This window comes from Notamacropus eugenii, chromosome 1 (assembly GCF_028372415.1).
Source record: "Notamacropus eugenii isolate mMacEug1 chromosome 1, mMacEug1.pri_v2, whole genome shotgun sequence".
NCBI lineage: Eukaryota > Metazoa > Chordata > Mammalia > Diprotodontia > Macropodidae > Notamacropus > Notamacropus eugenii.
The window spans coordinates 162,758,718-162,776,016 of NC_092872.1; the positions used below are offsets into that span (position 1 = coordinate 162,758,718).

Here is a 17,299-nt window from a genome sequence, read left to right on the forward strand (position 1 = left end):
TTGTACTTGGAAGGAAGTTAAGAGATAGAAGACGAGTGCAGGCCAGGCATTTGGTCTATGCAAAGATTGGAGACCGGAAATGGAACGTTCAGTTCATGGAATAACAAATAGTTCATTTTGACTACAGCGTAAAATACATGAAGGGGAATAATGTAACATGTCTGGAATGATAGAGTGAAGCTGTATAGAACTTTAAATGTCAAACTGAGAAGTCAATTTTATCTTTAAGGCAATGGGCAGGCACTGAAACTTACCTGAGCTAATGCCAGGCCTCCAAGATTTCCCCTCACTTTGGTGATTCTTCTCCATATTTGCTCTTGAATCTCCAAAACAGGATCTGCCGGACCAGATGAAAGTTTTTCTTTTATTATTTTTAATATCTTGGGCGTTCCAACATAGCACTCAGGATGACCATTTCTCATCCTTGTGTGTGGCTGTCTTCCTTTTCTGGTCATACCTATTTTTAGTTATGAGTTTACTGTCTCCTGGAATCCTCAAGAACATGCTCCAACCCTCTTTGTGTTGCCTTTTGGGTTTATTTATAATTTTGAAAAATTCTTCTGAGAGTATGTTGCATCATTCATAGACATATAGTATCACTAGGAGAAGATTTTGTTGGAGAAATATCCATGTGTGGCAGGGGACAGTTTGGGATGATTGAAAGAAGGGCATGGTTTCCAAGTGTAGTTCAAGACAGTTTCTTACATCTCCTGCCTCTCTTCCTAGATCCCAGAGCTAACACAGTATTCATTTGTCCCAGGTTGATAAAGTTAATTTGACTCTTATGTACCTTCATGCCATGCCTGGGCAATGTGCATTTTTTATCCCCTTTGTTTTTGCATGTGGATAATTAGATCAATTTTGGAGGGGAACTCCCTTATCAGCTTTGTTTTAAGAGTCATCTAAGTCTATTGTCTTGTAGGGAGTAACTGAATACCATGGAGTTTTAGTTTTTTATTCAAAGACAGGCATGTTTTCAGTTAGAGCAAAGTCAGAATAACCTTGTGACTGAATAAGAAAAAAAGTAACTCTTTTTTAATTTCCTATTTAGTCACAATTCATCCACGGTCCTTGGGTTTCTTCTCGGAAAAAGCACCATTTAATATTGGAGATGTGACTGAATCACGACCTTGTGTCTTGATGGTTTCAGCACATGATATTCTACCTGCCCTTTTGCACAGTGGGAGAAGGGAAGTTATGTTTTCTGCACTAGGACAATAATCTGAGGATTATTGCACACACAGTTCTTATGATAACACCATATGACTGATAACCTGCTGTGAGGGTAAAGGCAGGTTTAATTTTCCTGAGGTTTTCCACCAGGTTGGAAATTTGATTAAGAAAAGGAGAAGTCAGGCAAGCTTGCCTCTGGTTACATCCTCCCCCTTCACCCACCTTTTCCCCCCACTGCCCCCGCAACATTCCCCCAACCAGGACATTCTAATCCATGAGATAAACATCTTGAATTTTTAGGGTCAAATCTGAGGCTATTTCTCCAGAAGCACGTTTCCAACTCTCATTAGCAAAAAAGCAGGCTGATTGAAAGGTGGATAAACCAGCTTGAGTCACTCTGAAGGAATTAAAATTGTTGTATATTACAAAATGTTATGACCTGAGTTTTTAGGGTTTGGTTGGATGGACTATATACAGTCACAGGTACATTGATTTATTTCCTGAGTACAAGTTGATATTGGTAATATGCTACAGCTCTCTTAGACTTGCTGTGCAACTAGAACCTATAGTTCTGTAAAACCCTTCAGGCCTTTCCTTGAGCATCTCATGCACTCTAAATTCCAGCCACACTGACCAGCTCTGTGCTTCCTGGGCACAACATCCCACATCTTTCTTCCCATGAGTTTGTATAGTCTGTCGCTTTTCACCTCTGCCACTTACGACCCAAGGCTCTCTTCCTCTAAAAGGCTCTGCTCAAATGTTACCTCCTGTAAGGAAGGAAGGAAGGTAGGAAGAAAGCATTTATTAAAAACGCACTTTGTGCCTGGCACAATAGCTAAAGCACTTGACAAATATCTCATTTTATTTTCATAACAACCCTTTCGTGTGGGTGCTATTATTATCCCCATTTTACAGTTGAGGAAACTGAGGCAAGCAGAGGTTAAGTGATTTGCCCAGAGTCATACAACTCGGGTCTTCCTGACTCCAGGCTCAGTACCACCTAACTGCATGATGCCTTTGCCTCAGCTATAGGTGCACTCATGTTCCCTAATGACTTGGTATGTATTTTTAAATCTACTTACCTGTTTTTACGTGATTTCTCCCTGGTCGTATGTAAATTCTTTGAAGGCAGGGACCGTTTTGGTTTTTTTTTTGTATCCCCAAGCCTATCTAGCGTTGTGCCAGACCCACAGTATTTAATAAATGCTTGTTGAACTGAGTCTCCATATTTTGGCTCTGGTGCTCATTTATCTGACAGGAAACATTTGCCATTTTGACAACTGTAGCACAAACTGATGCAGATAGGAGAACAAGTCATCTCTGTTACTTCTTCTGCCACAGCCTCTGGAGAGGGAGCTCTCCCCTCCCTCCTGGCAAAGGAACTTCTGCCTGTTTAAAAATAAAGTGACCCTTGTGGAGTAATGGGAGGAATGCAGAGGGAGGGGGATGGGCATGGGGTTGGGTACAGCTCAAGAAATACCCACCTTCTCCTCCTCTTTGTGGATACCCATCCATGTGAATATAATTAGAAGCTGTTGAGTTTTCTACTGGCATGCTAGGGAGTCTGCCTACCCTCTCGTAGGTCCAAGAAATGACCTTTTTTGTGCAGTTTTCAGTCTAGAGTTCCTTGAAGTGTAGACTAGGACTGATCTAAAGTAGTCTAATATGCCAGAAATGGGATAAAAAAAGACCTACGTTGCTCATCTTGCACCAAGAAGCTGAAGATCAGAGTCTGTCCGGGTGCTTTTATGCTGGTGCTGCACAGATTAAAGTAGGTTGATGTGATGACTGCTTAGTCAACATCTCCTCTTCTGAAGTCTCATTAATGGTGTTACTAGGAAGGCCTCATTTCCACCCCATGCCCATCCTGACAGCAGCCTAAACCATAATAATCTTTTGGGGATTAGATTGCTGACATTAATAGAAGGTAGAGAGAATCATCACTGAGACTAGGGAGGATGGAGAAAAATGTGGAAATTGTTTTTTAAGTCATTAATTAATGAAAGTTTGAAATAATGACCTCTAGGATCCTAGAAGAGGCTATGAGCAGTGCAGAATGACTGATAACTTCATGGGAAACTGGAGTGCCCTTTGGTGACCACAAAATGATTTTTTCCCTAGCTTAATCAGTTGTAATTTCCACCTCAACTTGGAAGATGGCTTGTCAGTTCATCTCAACCTAGGCTTCAGCTCAAAATGTTAAAGACCGATATTCATAATTATTAAATATATAATTTTCTAATGTTTCATGGATGCTTTTTGCTTTGATGCACCATTGATTTCTTTATATGCCCCTTCTACTCCCCTACTTAGCAAAATCTTTCCTTGTAACAAAGATTAAAAAAAAACCCCAAATAAAAAATTTAGCAGAACCAGCCAGGCATGTCTGGCATATATGCAGCATTTGCATACCTATGATCTCCCCACTTCTTTAATGAAAGGAAAGGAAATATATTTTATCTCTCCCCTCAGGGCCATGCTTGGTCATTATAATCATGCAATGTTCAGTTCTATTATTATTTCCCTTTACATTGTTTTGTTTACTATATAGAATGCTTTCCAGGTTCTGCATACTTCACTCTTCATCCATTCGTATGTCATCCCATGTTTCTCTGAATTATTCATATTAGTTTTTTCTTATGATGTGATAATATTCCATTGCATTCATGTATCACCACTGGCTTCATCATTCCCTAATCAATTGGTACCTACATTTTTGCCCCAGTTTTTGCCTCCACAAAAGGTGCTGCTCATCCACAGTAGGAGCAGCACCTGTTCTATTAAGTTGGGCTAGATAATCCTCGAAGGATTGGGCAGACTCTTTGCCTTCTCTTACCTCCTTTGATATAAAAAGCCCAGCCTGTTGGGGAGTTAGTGTTAGAGGTTTTAGTGGGATTCCTATTGACCTGCAGGGACCTCTTTCCAACCTAACATTGCCGATTGCCATGGTAACCACAGAGGTTGAGAGAAGTAGTATTTTATCTGCATTAGTATCCTTTTTCATGTTAGGAAATGTATCCTTTTTTAACTTCATTCTAGTAAAGTCACTTTTATTGCATTTTATGGGCCATGAGTGTCTCATTGCATTGGAAATCTGGGAGTGAATCACTAGACTGGCCTGAATTAAGCCTGGCCTAGAATATAGTGTTAACATAAACTCTTATAGGTCATATTGTATCAACATTTAACTTTACTCGTAAAGTAAGGCTTATACAAAATCAGTAAGCCCATTTTTGGAGTCCTTGGGTAAGCTTCGATTTCCCTCCCTAGCTTTACCTTATCTGATATCCAGCTTTGAGCACTAATGTCCTCACAATTTAGACACCTCTATTCTAGGCTCCCCACAGCTTTGTGACTGTGGACAAGTCACTTAACCTGTGCACTGCAGTTTCCTCACTTGTATAATGCAGAAATTGGAGTAAGTTTATTCAATAGTTAAAATTTTCTATGAGCATCTTATGTTTTTATATCATCTTCATTTCCAGATTTATCTTTTGCTCACTCCTTTTTTTCAGAGAACCATCCTTTGTAATGAAAAAGGAAAAAAGAAAAGGAAAAAAATCAGTCAAGTAAAACTAACACGTCAACCAGGTTGGACGATATGTGCCACATTGAACAGATATGGTGTCCTCCATCTCTGCAGAGGAGGGAATTTTCTTGTCTTTTCTTGGAGGTCACCCTTAGTCATAATAATTATGTGCTATTTTCTTATGTTGTTTCCCTTTACATTATTACTGTCATTGAACATATTATTTTCTTAGGCTTATTTTGGTTTGCATCAGACTTGCTGGCAGCTCTCAGAATTTTTCGTATCTATTATTTCTTACAGCACAACAATATTGCATCACATTCAGCTGCCATTTTGTTTAGCTATTACCCCCAGTCTACGGGCCTCAGTTTGTTCCAGTTGTTTGCTATGAATATTTCAGTGTCTATGGGAGGACCTTTCTTCCCAACAAAACATTTAGTACTTACCTTGTATGAGGCCCCCAGCTAGTCATGTAGGAATACAAAGACAGAAATGAAAAGCAGGCGGAGATTTCTGCTCTCAGGGAGTTTCCATTCAACAATATTAAACACAAGATAATTTGAGAAGGATGAGGACGCTTCTGTGGGGAGTAGGAAGGTCTTCATTTAGTAGGTGGCACCTGAAGTAAACCAAGGATTCTAAGAGGCAGAGAAGAAAGTGAATTCCAAACGGTGCCATAACCTCTTCCAAGGCCCTAAGGAAGGAAATAAAATGCAATCTAAGGTGCTTCCCAAGTTTGCTTCTCACTTGCTCTAAAATTCTATCGTTTTCTCTTGTATGGTTTTATCAGAAGTAGCTGTGTCTGAAAATGACTTTTAATAACCTATATCTGCTTGAACCCCAGATTGACATGCAGCATTGAACTGTGTTTGTCAGTGTACCCACAGCAGATTGGGGGGGAAAGGTGGTGAAATGCTCATTCTTTCTCCCTTTTTGTATATTGAATCTGCTGGCATAGAAGGGATTCTTTTCCTGTATGTACTGGACTAGAGGAGTTACAAGGTCTCACTGAACTTTCAGTTTCTGTGATTTTGAATCTATTACTTAAAGCTATGATGTTGAAATAGGAGGCAGGAGACCCAAGTTTTAGTCACTGTTTCGCCACTAACTGGGTGAAGTTTAGACAAATTACTTCATCCCTCTGGCCCTCGGTTGCTAGATTTGTTTGCATGTTGTCTGTTCCACTAGGTTATAAGTTACTTGAGGGCAAGGACCATCTATTGTCTCTTTTTGTATTTCTGGTGCTTAGCCTGGCACATGGTTGGTGCTAAATAAATGCTTATTGATCTATAAAAAGTGAGTTGTTAGATAACTTCTAAGGTTCCTTCAAGTTCTCAAAGATTCCAAGTCTATGGGAAGACAGCTTTCCTGTTGAGGAGTTTGGGAATATTGAGGCATGGTCACTTTTTCCTGTTTGGGTTTTATTTTCCTGCAGTCAGGTTGGTCTCAGATTGCACATGCGTGGATCATAGATCTGAACATGGAAGGGATCTTAGATGTCAGAAATTGGACATAAAGTCATTCTAAGAGTCCTTGGGTAAGTTTTGATTTAAAGTCATCTAGTCTAACTCCATTTCACAGATGAGGAAACTGAGGTCTAGAGGTTGACATGCCCAAAGTTACTTGAATATTCAGTTCTTGTAACCCCCAAGTTGTGTTCTTTCTACTGCACCACTCTGATTTTTATCACCATATTTCTTCAGTTTTCACCAGTGGGTCTCCTCCTACCATCTGCTTTTATGCTTCCTGATCCCAAGTTGTTGAGCACTTCTGGAGTAGGTCAGGAAACCTTTGAGACTGGGTACTTTCTCTGTTGATATTATTTAACCTCAAACATCCTTCACCTATACATACCAATCTTGGTCATTTCTACTTGACTCACTACCACACTTCACTAAGACTGCTAAACCTTGTGTACCCAACTTCACTCCTACCCTATCCTTTCCTTCTCTCAGCATTTGACTTTACTTTTTACTTTACTGAGATGATAGCTCGGTTTCATGAACTCCTCTCATATCATATGCCTCTGCCCATTATAGTTTTCCCTGTTGTCCACAAATGTGTCCAGATCTCCCCTTGACTTTCCTTGACTGTCATACTCTCAAATTCTCTATTAGTAACATTCATCTCCTCATTTTCATTCCTCACTTCCATACAGAACAATCTCTACCTGCTCTCTATTTTCTAACCCACTGTTCACTTCCCAGAAGGTCTTTGCAGCATGATGTCTGATGGCATCATTTTGCTGGAATGATTTTTAAAAGGTCACTAGAGACTTCTCACTTGCCAAATCTAATGACCTTTTCTCAATCCTCATATTTTTCCTCAATCCTTACTTTTTCTCCATATTCTGTGCTGTTGCACAGCCTCTTGAATGCTTTCTCCTTCATTACTTCTGTAATGTTGCTCTTTCATGGTTCTCCCACCTTCCTGACCACTCCTCCTTCATCTGTTACCTTTCCCACTGAATGTGGGTCTCCCTTAGCTTCTGTTCTCTTCTTTGTGTTTTTACCCTTGGCAACCTTATGTACACTCATGGCTCAGTTATCACATCTTTTTAGATCTGTAGGTCTAAGCCTAAAGTGTCAATATCCTCATAGATGGATTGATCTGAACTGTTTATGTGTCTTTCCCCTTGGATGCCTCACTAGCACCTCCACATCACCTTGTCTACACCTCAACGCATGTTCGCTTTCCTTTTAACCCCATCCTCCCTTTCCTTGCAATTTCTCTTTTTTTCAATTAATGAGACTCAGTTCCCCCTGTCACCTCAGCTTGAAACCGTCTTCAGTGGGTTCCTCTCCCTTGAACATCATGTCAAGTCAAATTCTTTATAATGTCTCTCATAAATTTCCTCTTCTGTCTGCTCGCATAACCAGCCCCAACTCCATTAAGGGCCTCATTGCTTTTTTCCATACTATTATGACAATCTTGTCATTAGTGCCTTGTCTTTCTCCAGTCTCTGCTTTCTCCATTTCGTTCTTCTTCCGTTGTTGATGTAGTTGTTCTATATGTGCATATATGTATGTATATTTATGCACACACATACATACGTTATGTTCTCTATACTAGAAGCTGAATTCCGAGGATGAGGAAATGTTCTTTTTAAATCTTTGTGCACCCATCGCCTAGCACAGTGTCTTGGACATAGTAGGTACTTTAATTGAATTTGACATTGAAAAGAGTTTGTGTGAGATGGAGAAGCTGTGTGTGTGCATGCATGTGTGTACATATATGTGTATGTGAGTGGGGTAGAGTTGGAGAAAGTGAGAGGAGGAAGAGTATGGGATGGTAAAAGAGTGTGGGAAGGAGGGATAGAGAGAGAGAGAGACAGAGAGAGAGAGAGAGAGAGAGAGACAGAGACAGAGAGAGAGAGAGAGACAGAGAGAGAGAGAGACACACACACACACACACACACATACACACACACAGAGAAAGAGAGAGAACAAAAGCTGCTGAAGAGGTTCAGAACAGCTTGAGTACCAAAAATGAACACTGTGGAATCCTTCACATGAAGCAATTTCAGATCTGGGAAGCAGTAAATTTGAACACCTACTGGCAGATTTTCTAATGCATCAGTAGTTAAGCATTATGTTTGTATAACTATTTCTTTTTTTCCCTTAAAACAGTTTTTTATTGGTATCTTTTGTTTTTGTATCCACTTTATCCCCAAATCTCTCTGTCCTCCTGTCTTCCCCATTGAACCATTCTTTGTTGCAAAGATAAAAAAGGGGAACAAAGAATTTGGCAAAGCCAACCATTGCATTAATTGAGTCTGACAGCACATGGAATATTCTATCCTGTGGTCCCCCTCCACTCCGCCAGGCCTCCACAAAGAAGGGAGAGAAGTGTATTGTTTGCTCCACTTTTGGGGCCAAGCTTATGGATGATAACTACATTGCATTCAGTTTCCACTTGATGCTTTTTCCATTTTCGTTGTTGGAGCCATTTGCACAACCAATTTGGATTGTTACCAGTTCTTTTCAGATTTACTAGGCCCTGTTCTATTGTGGGCATTCATACGAATATGTATGGTTCTATGTGACTTAACACACTAGATTCATGCCAACTATAAATTTCTGGACTCAGTATTTGGGAGAAGACTCCTATGCTTCTAATCAATCAACAGGTATTTAGTAAGTTTACTATGCCATACAGTGGGCTAGGTGCTAGAGATATAGATACAAAAAAATGAAATGATTTTTGATTGCAAGAACCTTATGTTCCAATGAGGAAGATAGCAATTACATATAAAAATTATATGGCATAAATATAAAGTTAATAAATATGAATATATGCATGGTAGTTAAATACAAGGTAGTTTGGGAGAGAGGGCACTCAAAATTGGAGAATCAGGAAAAGGCTTCGTATAGTTTATGGACTTCAGTTTAAAATTAGAAAGGGACTCTGAGGTGGAGGTAAGGAGGGGGAGTACATCTTAAGAGTGGAGAGACCACTGTCAAGGTACGGGAATGGGAGATGGGGTGTCTTGAGTATGGAACTGGGTTGTATAGTAGAATTCAGAAAGGGGAGGAGTGTCCAGTGATGCTAGAAAGTTAGGGTGGGGACAGGTTGTGTAGGGATTTTAAATCTAAGGAGAAGAGTTTACATTTTATCCTAATGGCATTAGGAAATCACCGGAGTTGATTGAGTAGAGAAGTCACATGGTCACATCTATATTTAAAGGCTTTTACTTTGTGTGTAAGGTGGATTCAAGTGGTAGGAGACTTGAAGCAGGAAGACCATCCAGGAGGCTGTGGCAGTAATCTAGGGCAGAGGTGATGAGTACCTGATAGTAGGTAAGTTGTGTGAGGTGAGAAAAAGGGATAGGATGCAAGAGGTGTGATGAAGGCTGAAATGACATGATTTGGCAACTCTGGGGGGGCAAAGATGTGTGAGGAGTTGAGGGTAAAGCTGAGATTATGAACCCCAGATCGCTCAAGGATGATGGTGTCTTCCACAGGAGTAGGGAAGTTTAGATGAGAGGAAAGTTTAGGGGGAAAGATGGTGACTTCAGTTTAGACTTGTTGAGTTTAAGACACCTAGTTTGAAATATCAAATAAATAATTGGTGGTACAGGATTTATGTTCAGAGGAGAGAAGTGATTAAAATAGGTGATTAAAAATTTTCAACACGACTGATGTTACTTGAACTATCTCTGCCTTTTGCCTTTGTATTAGGGTTGGGAGGGGGAAACACGGTTGCTGACTGAAGGATATCTTCTGGTGTCTCCTCATGAAACTAAACTCGACTGGGATGAAGGGGAGATAGCTGTTGGTAGGAGCAATGGGGTTCTCCTTTCCTTTGTCCTTTTTTGTTGATTCCTTCCACCATTTGTAATTGCCAGCATCATCTTCTCCTGACAGGGATAACCTGGAAATAAACCAGCACCAAAGAATGAATACCAGAAGATAGAGGTGGTTAGATTTACTTCCTTCTTTGAGCTCCCTTGAATGAATACATGAGTGGAATTAATGAAGCTATTACTGGAAGGTTCTAATTCTCATTTTTTCCTTGTTTTTCCTACTAGGTAAAAACCACTTTTCTGGAGTTGGGGCACACCGTGGAAAGCCAGTCAGCCATTGAAACCCTGCTGGACCCTGAAGTGTGAAAGGGAGGGTGAAAGCCATCATCTCTGAAACATTGATACCAAAACAAATATTCCCTGTGACTCCAGGACTGTATTTATAAACTGTTCAGTGGCAGGCGGGCCTGTGTTGAACTTCTGTGTCAAAATGTCAGAATTAAGCTTTTCATTTCCAAACCACTACCACAGGTTAACCTGTATCACTTCTGAATATCTCTTTCAAATGCCACCAGGCTCCAGTTTTCTCTTCTTGAAGGGGTTCTTTGATAAGGGGGGAAGGGTAGAAACTCTTTTTTATTTTTCTCCTTTTAAAGCAGATTTCTGCAAGATGAGAATTGAAAAAAAAATAAAAAAATACACCCAGATCCCAAATGTTAAAAAGCTGGAAGAAAATTCAGCTCTGCGATTTAGAATTAGATGCTTTTTCTTGCCTGACTCTTGAGTTTCAAGATCTGAGGTTATACCAGCCTCTGGCTACTTTAAATTTCAGCCACTTGCCTTAATCCTTTGGTGAGTGTGTTTCATGGAAAAGCAGATTTCAACAATGGTGGCTAGTAGCTGTATGCTAAACCAGCCTTGCCAGGATTGTGTGTTTGTATGCGACAGACTTATTGGTGAAGTATGATCCTCTGCTACTGATTTCAACATCTGCACTAGCCCCTTATTCCTCATGCTCCAGTGGAGCAAATTGGTGTCCGAAATGAAATAGTTTTTGTTAGGCTTATTATTTTTTTTTTAAAGAGTGTGAGTTCCACAGAATTAGGCTTGGCTGGCTTGAAAAGAATTGTGGATTTAGGAAAAAAATATATTTTTATGATTTTTCCTCCTCTGCTAGGAAAATAAAACACCAGGCAGCTTTTGGTTTGTGTAAAAGTTTGTGCCCTTTTTCTTCCCCTGATTTTGCTACAACTCTGTGTGTGAGTGTGTGTGTGTGTGTGTTTGTGTGTTTGTGTGTTTCAGTTGCCTCAATTTAACTGAGAGGCAATTTGGACTGCCGAGAACAGAGTTGGGTCAGTGACTATATCAGAAGTAAATTTGGAACTGGAGAGAGAACATTTTTTCATCAAACTGGAAATATCCCTGTCACTTTGGGCTGATGTGTCTCATTTTGCTGTAAAGTATACATCTATGTAGAAGTGAGAAATGGATTTTTGTTTCCTCTTATATTTTCCGGAATAATTGGTTTAGGCAATAAGTATTTCTCTTTCAAAATTAGGTTTGCATCATTCACAAGGATTGCTGAACTCATACCTTTGGAAGTATGTGCATCTTTTGATTGCCAGTCACCCACAAGTGACTGAATTTACCTTTGCTTGAACATTACACTAAAGTCTGTTAGTGGTACCTTTTGGGATCCAGGGAATTCAATCTGACTTGAAACAGTTTTTCCTTTCCTCTTTTCCTTCTTCTCTTCTCTTCTCTCCTCTCCTCTCCTCTTCCTTTCCTTCTCTTCCTCTTCTCTTTTCTTTGTTTGACCTACTTGGTCTTTCTAGACCTTCTGGACCCATTTCTTTTTTTATACTTTGCAGTCAATTGGAGGAAGTCTATACTATTAAAATATTTCTCTTACAACTCCCTGGGAAGGTCTCTTAGCAGTTCCTGAAGCTTCCAGTATTCTGAGACTCTTGGAACATCCATAGAACTTTTTTTATATTCCAAGTTTGCTGGTACCACAAATAACTTGTGCAGAGAGGGTGTTTTGAATATAGCAGGCCATGAAGACTCCCTCTAAGAATACCTCTTTCTCCTGCCATAGAATTTTGAATCAAACCAGAAAAGGCTTTGTAGTTATTGAAAACAACATAACAGTGCCTCTTGGACCTTTGCCCTTTGCATTGGCTCCATATGTTGACCTTTTTTCTTTTTTTCCCTTTTTTGCCATCTGCCAAAGGGGATGGGCATACGAACAGAGAAGGATGTGGTTACTACATATCTCTTGACAATGCACTCTCAGCCAGAATGTTGACTAAAAATGACACCTTCCTATTTACCATCTGCTCCTTCTGTACCTTTTAACTGGAACTGTGCCGGTAATACTACCTTTTAAAATGTTCCTTTTCCTCCCTCCCCCTCTTCCATTTCCAAGATGGGCCAAAAACCTGAATTTTCTCTCCTTTATGAATTAGTTGTCAGAATTATGTTCCTGGAATCATTGGTGATCTCTGAAGCAGGTCACTATGGATGACCCTTTAAGTTCTTAGTGGAATTTTTGAACCATAGACATTTAGGTGAATCTTTGGCTGAAACAAATTATTTTGGATAGTGATGCTTTTTGAAGCAGAACATGGTGCCTTTTTCTCCTAGAGAAATGACTGATCCCTTTTAAGACTTACTTACTTCAAAGCTTTATCAGCATAAAGTTCATTGGATGGTTCCACAAACCTGGTGAAGTACAAAAAAAAATGTTTAAACATAAAATGGTGAAGGGGGAGAAGTTTTGTTTTTACTTTTATTTTCACATGGACCTGGTGGACAGATTTTTAGAAACTTCCTCTCCTGATGTGTAATGATGAAGGCCCATGTTCATGAAGGACAATTTCTTGAGAAGACCTTTGAATTTCTCTTATGATTATGTACCAGCCATGTCAAGATCCTCACCTTTGACCTGAATTAATCTTTCTGATATGATTTCTTTCTTATCATTTCATAAGTATATATGTATGTATGTATGATGAGGATGAGCTTAAAGGAAGGAGTTTGTAACTCTCCATTTTAACTAAAGATTAAATAGCCAGAAATAAGAGGTGTCTAATTCTTTTTCTAGGAGCTTCTTTTTTCTAAATGGCATTCTAAGCAATAGTGAGAATTTAAAAGCAACTCTTTTCTAAGTTGGAGTATTTGAAACCTAAATACATCAGATTTAGTGTTTAGTTCTAGACTTAATAAACTGTGCTTAACCTGTACCCAGTAGGCCAGGGGCATTTTCTTCTTTGAGAAGTTTGTCTTACGTTGGTCTATATATACGTTTACGGAGAAACTCAAGAGGAGGAAAAAAAGCTTGTTCTGCAGTCAACCTTCTTTATTGATCGACTGAGCAACAGATAGAAAATGACTTTTCTGATTCCCCTACTTGCGTTTCACTTGGATAATGAATTGTGAATTGGGAAAGTGTCCTTCAGCATGCGTCTTTCCAATAAAGAAGATAGTATTTTTTTTTTCCTTACTATACCATGTAAAGCCCAAGTGAAAGGCAGAAAAGATAATGACTCCACACTTATCACCTCTTCCTTCTAAGTGGAGAGCATATTGAAAAGGTGATGTTAGCACTGATTATTCTATAACATACTGTTGGAGAGGAGGATTTGGAGGAGGAAGGCATTGTAGAATGTTTAAAAATGACTGGCTTCAATTTTTAACCCTAAAGGATTCTTGGAAAAAGTCTGAGTTTTATTCGTTCGTCTTTCTTTGATAAAATACTTATCTTGTAGACAAAACTTTTTAGCAGACAAAGGTCAAAACTGGCTGGTTGAAGAAGGGTGGCTCCTGGTAGCATAATAGTCAACATTTTCACCAAAAAGGATACTGTGCTGCATTGTCACCCAAAGACTCTATTATTGAGACTTGAATATTTCTACTGAATTAAGTATGGGCACGGAGGGAAGAAATAGGGCTCGACGCCCTGGGCTTTATACAGCAGAACCAAGAAACTGAAGCCATTTCAAAAGTGCTTTCCCAGAGGATTAAAAAAAAAGAGGTCTATATGGTATTTAGGTCTACAGTTGATAACTGCTGACAAATTTTGGAGGAATCTTTCCTGGTACAATATAATTGCTTGAATCAGGTGAATCTGTGCTTTTGGAGAAAACAAAACAAAACAACTGGGGGCCTGGAGAGGATGCCTGAGTCATGGTACCATGTGTTGGTTACTTGAATAAAGGTTCTCCCTTCATTGCCAGTGGCTTCATCAGAGACGTGGGTCCAGTTACCGCTTCATACTGTGCTGTGTGTTTTTACTTCATGCTGTGTTGATGAAAGAAAGTTTTAGTTTTTATTGAACAGAGAATATAGTTTATGAGCATTTGATGTAAACTCAGTAATATATACTGTATAGGATTTTTTTTAAAATGGAGTCTCTAAGTTGCATTATCTTTTGGAAATGATTGAAAATGAATGACCCTGATCCTTTGGAATGATTTGTCATTAACCACTACATGGATGTAAGGTATGTTGTTTAAGTGTTCTGTATTACAGAGTACCAATATGGATGTACTTTTAAAAGCATCTCAATATTTGCTGCTATTTTGTGTATATTGTTTTCTGGCTGCTTCCACAGTAGGTTTATGGAAAAGGCCCTCCCCCCATGTTTTTCAATTTTTCTGGGAATAGAGAACAAAACAATAGGTGGCACGTGCCATGGTGTGGCTTTCCTGGTAGACCTCAGTCACTCTTTAACACCATTGTTTTAAACCTTACTAACTGATTTAATGAGACTGGAGGGAAGACTGCCTTTTTTTAAGGCTGACAGCTGTAAGATGGGATTCTGGCATTCTTGTACAATTCTGCTGGTTTATCCCACTGTTAATAGAGAAGAGCCATAGGAAAGCCTATTCTTAAGAACCTTCTTATCCCTGAAGGAAAACTATGGGTCATTTTAGTTTTTTTTGGGTCAGGGGCAAATAGGGGGATAGAGAACCCTCAGAATGGTTGTCACTTAAAGCCCTTTGTAAGAATTGCGGCATGCTTTGGGTCTTCAGGTTTAAAACACTAATTATTTTCTTATCTGCTTTATGTTTCCTCAAAGCTTTTTTTTTTTTTTTAAAGACTGGTAATAACTAATAAACAGATCATTCTGGGGTGTCCCCCTATCATGATCCATGCCATTATGACTGGATCATTCTTCAGAATTAGATGGGGGTTTTGGGGGGTCATTTCTTTTTGTCTTATAGGTGTCAAAATTTGTTTTGCCACAACCTTTGCTCTGAGTCCGTCATAGTTTCTTTTGTAATAATCTTGTTTTGTATGATACAAGATATTGAGAATATTGTTCATATAACTTGTTTTGACAAAAGTCTCTGTTTTGTGGTGTTTCTTTCCTCACCTTGGACCAAAAATTTCCCAAAGGATTTGGTAAAGCTTCAGGGTACTTACGTCTCCTCACTAAAGTAGGAAACCCTATCTATGAGATGAGCTTGAAAACCTCCTAGAATTAAAATGGAAGAAGATGGAGATAAATAAGTACACCGGGAAATAACTAATGGAACCAAATAATAGCATTTTCATTCAAAAAGTGCACTTAGGGATGGACTATGCTGCTTCAGGCATCTTATCACAAGTCACTACAGGAGACCTTCTTTAGTCTCAGATTTGTCATTCACCATTCATTGCACCAGCCCCTTAGAGAGAGAGAGAGAGAGAGAGAGAGAGAGAGAGAGAGAGAGAGTGTGTGTGTGTGTGTGTGCTGGAGTCTGAGGGAGATGACAGACTCACTGAATACCGTTAACTATGGCAATTCCACATATTAACCTCTGGTGGACTGGATTCTGTGGGGATATGGTTGCTATCTTGATTAGTTAATAAGCACCCAAAGGCTCTTGTCTTAAAAACACCTCATATGCTCTGCCACTAGAAATTCTTTTCAGTTAATTAGCCCTTTGGGGATACAAATACTTCCTGGAGGGGCTAAGTACAATGATTATTAAATTTCTGGTATCAGCAGTTTTTACCAGGAAAGATTAAACAATTGAATGGAGTTTTCATTTGGGAGAGAGAGTGGAGGAAATATTTGTTAGGACAAGTGAGATGCTTGTTTACTTTTCTCCCTCCAACCACTCAGTCTCTTAACATCCACCACCACAATAACAGCTCACATTTATATTTTGTTTTTTAATGTACATTCTGTCTGATCTTCACAACTCAAACAGGTCTGTGCTCTTTCACACATTTTACAGATGAAGTAACTGAGGCTAAAAGGTTAAGCGACTTGCCTCAGGCCGAAAGGATTAGAACCTTGGTTTTGACTGCCAAGTCCAGAGCTGCTCCTCCAGGCTGGCTCTGTCTTTATTGTGGGCAATTCTGGAGCTCAGAACCATTTGTGTTTGAGTTAGATCCTCAGTACAAAATAGAAGGAGTTCTTTTCTAATCATAGACATTAGGGAAATTTTAACTTGGCTACTTTGTTTGTACTGTAAAAATGCATTGAATTGCCCTTGGGGAAATGGTGTTAGATGTGATCTCTAGAAATGTAGCTGACAGCTGGGTGAAGCTGACCCTAAGGTTTATTTCCCCCCAAACTGTGACATTGGTGTTTCCAAATGTTTGCCTGAAACTGGGCTTAAGCTAAAGAATTTCTCAGATGCTTAGCTCATATGATTTCCATATTACCTTGGCATGAACTTGGTATTTCCCCTTCTCTGTTGTGCCTAGCAATTAGGATTGGAATTATCTTTCTTTCTGACCCCTTCTTCCTCCAACCCCTGCCAGGGAGCTCAGTGACAGTCCAGCAAATAATGGAGCACTGCACACAAAAGACAGCTGTTGTCCATCTGGTGCTGTTAAATTCAACTGTTAGCCAAATGAATTTCAATTCTTTGCTGACGATAAACCTACCAAAAATACCCCTAAGCGTCACCCGGCAACTGCTGAGGGCTAGACTGTTCAGTTCCTTGGTTTGATTCTTACACAAGAATGGAGTCTCCAGTAAAATTTTTCTCTGCATTAGCTGCTAGGGAGCATTGAGTGGTGTTTGAGAAAAGCAATGGGCTAACGTTATTTGACTACCATTCTGGTCTCTTGCCTTTCCTTAGTTTCTGGCTTGTGTGCTAGAATTGGGGGTACTCTTGAACTGCAACCTTACAATTTTCCAAATTAAGTCATTCTGCTACTTACCAGTGACTGGTTCACTCATGAGCTTAAATGTGGCATTGGTAATAAATGACATATAGTGCCTTAAAGTTTGCTGAGTGTTTTACATTGATTATACTTGAATCTCAAAATAATGCTGAGGCAGGTATTACGTGTGGTATCTCCATGTTACTGAGGAAGACAGTAACCAGTCCATTGCTACACGATTA

At 39.5% G+C, this 17,299-nt stretch overlaps 1 protein-coding gene across 2 annotated transcripts in view; it reads left to right on the plus strand.

Annotated features, from left to right (window-relative positions):
• The window catches only part of FAM174B (family with sequence similarity 174 member B), a 31,367-nt gene extending 20,205 nt beyond the window's left edge, over positions 1-11,162 (plus strand). For both annotated transcript variants that reach the window (XM_072617441.1, XM_072617452.1), the window contains exon 3: positions 10,233-11,162. In XM_072617441.1, the coding sequence (XP_072473542.1) occupies positions 10,233-10,236 (4 nt within the window). In that variant the 3' untranslated portion in view covers positions 10,237-11,162. The remainder of the gene's footprint in view (positions 1-10,232) is intronic.
• Positions 11,163-17,299: the final 6,137 nt, after the last annotated feature.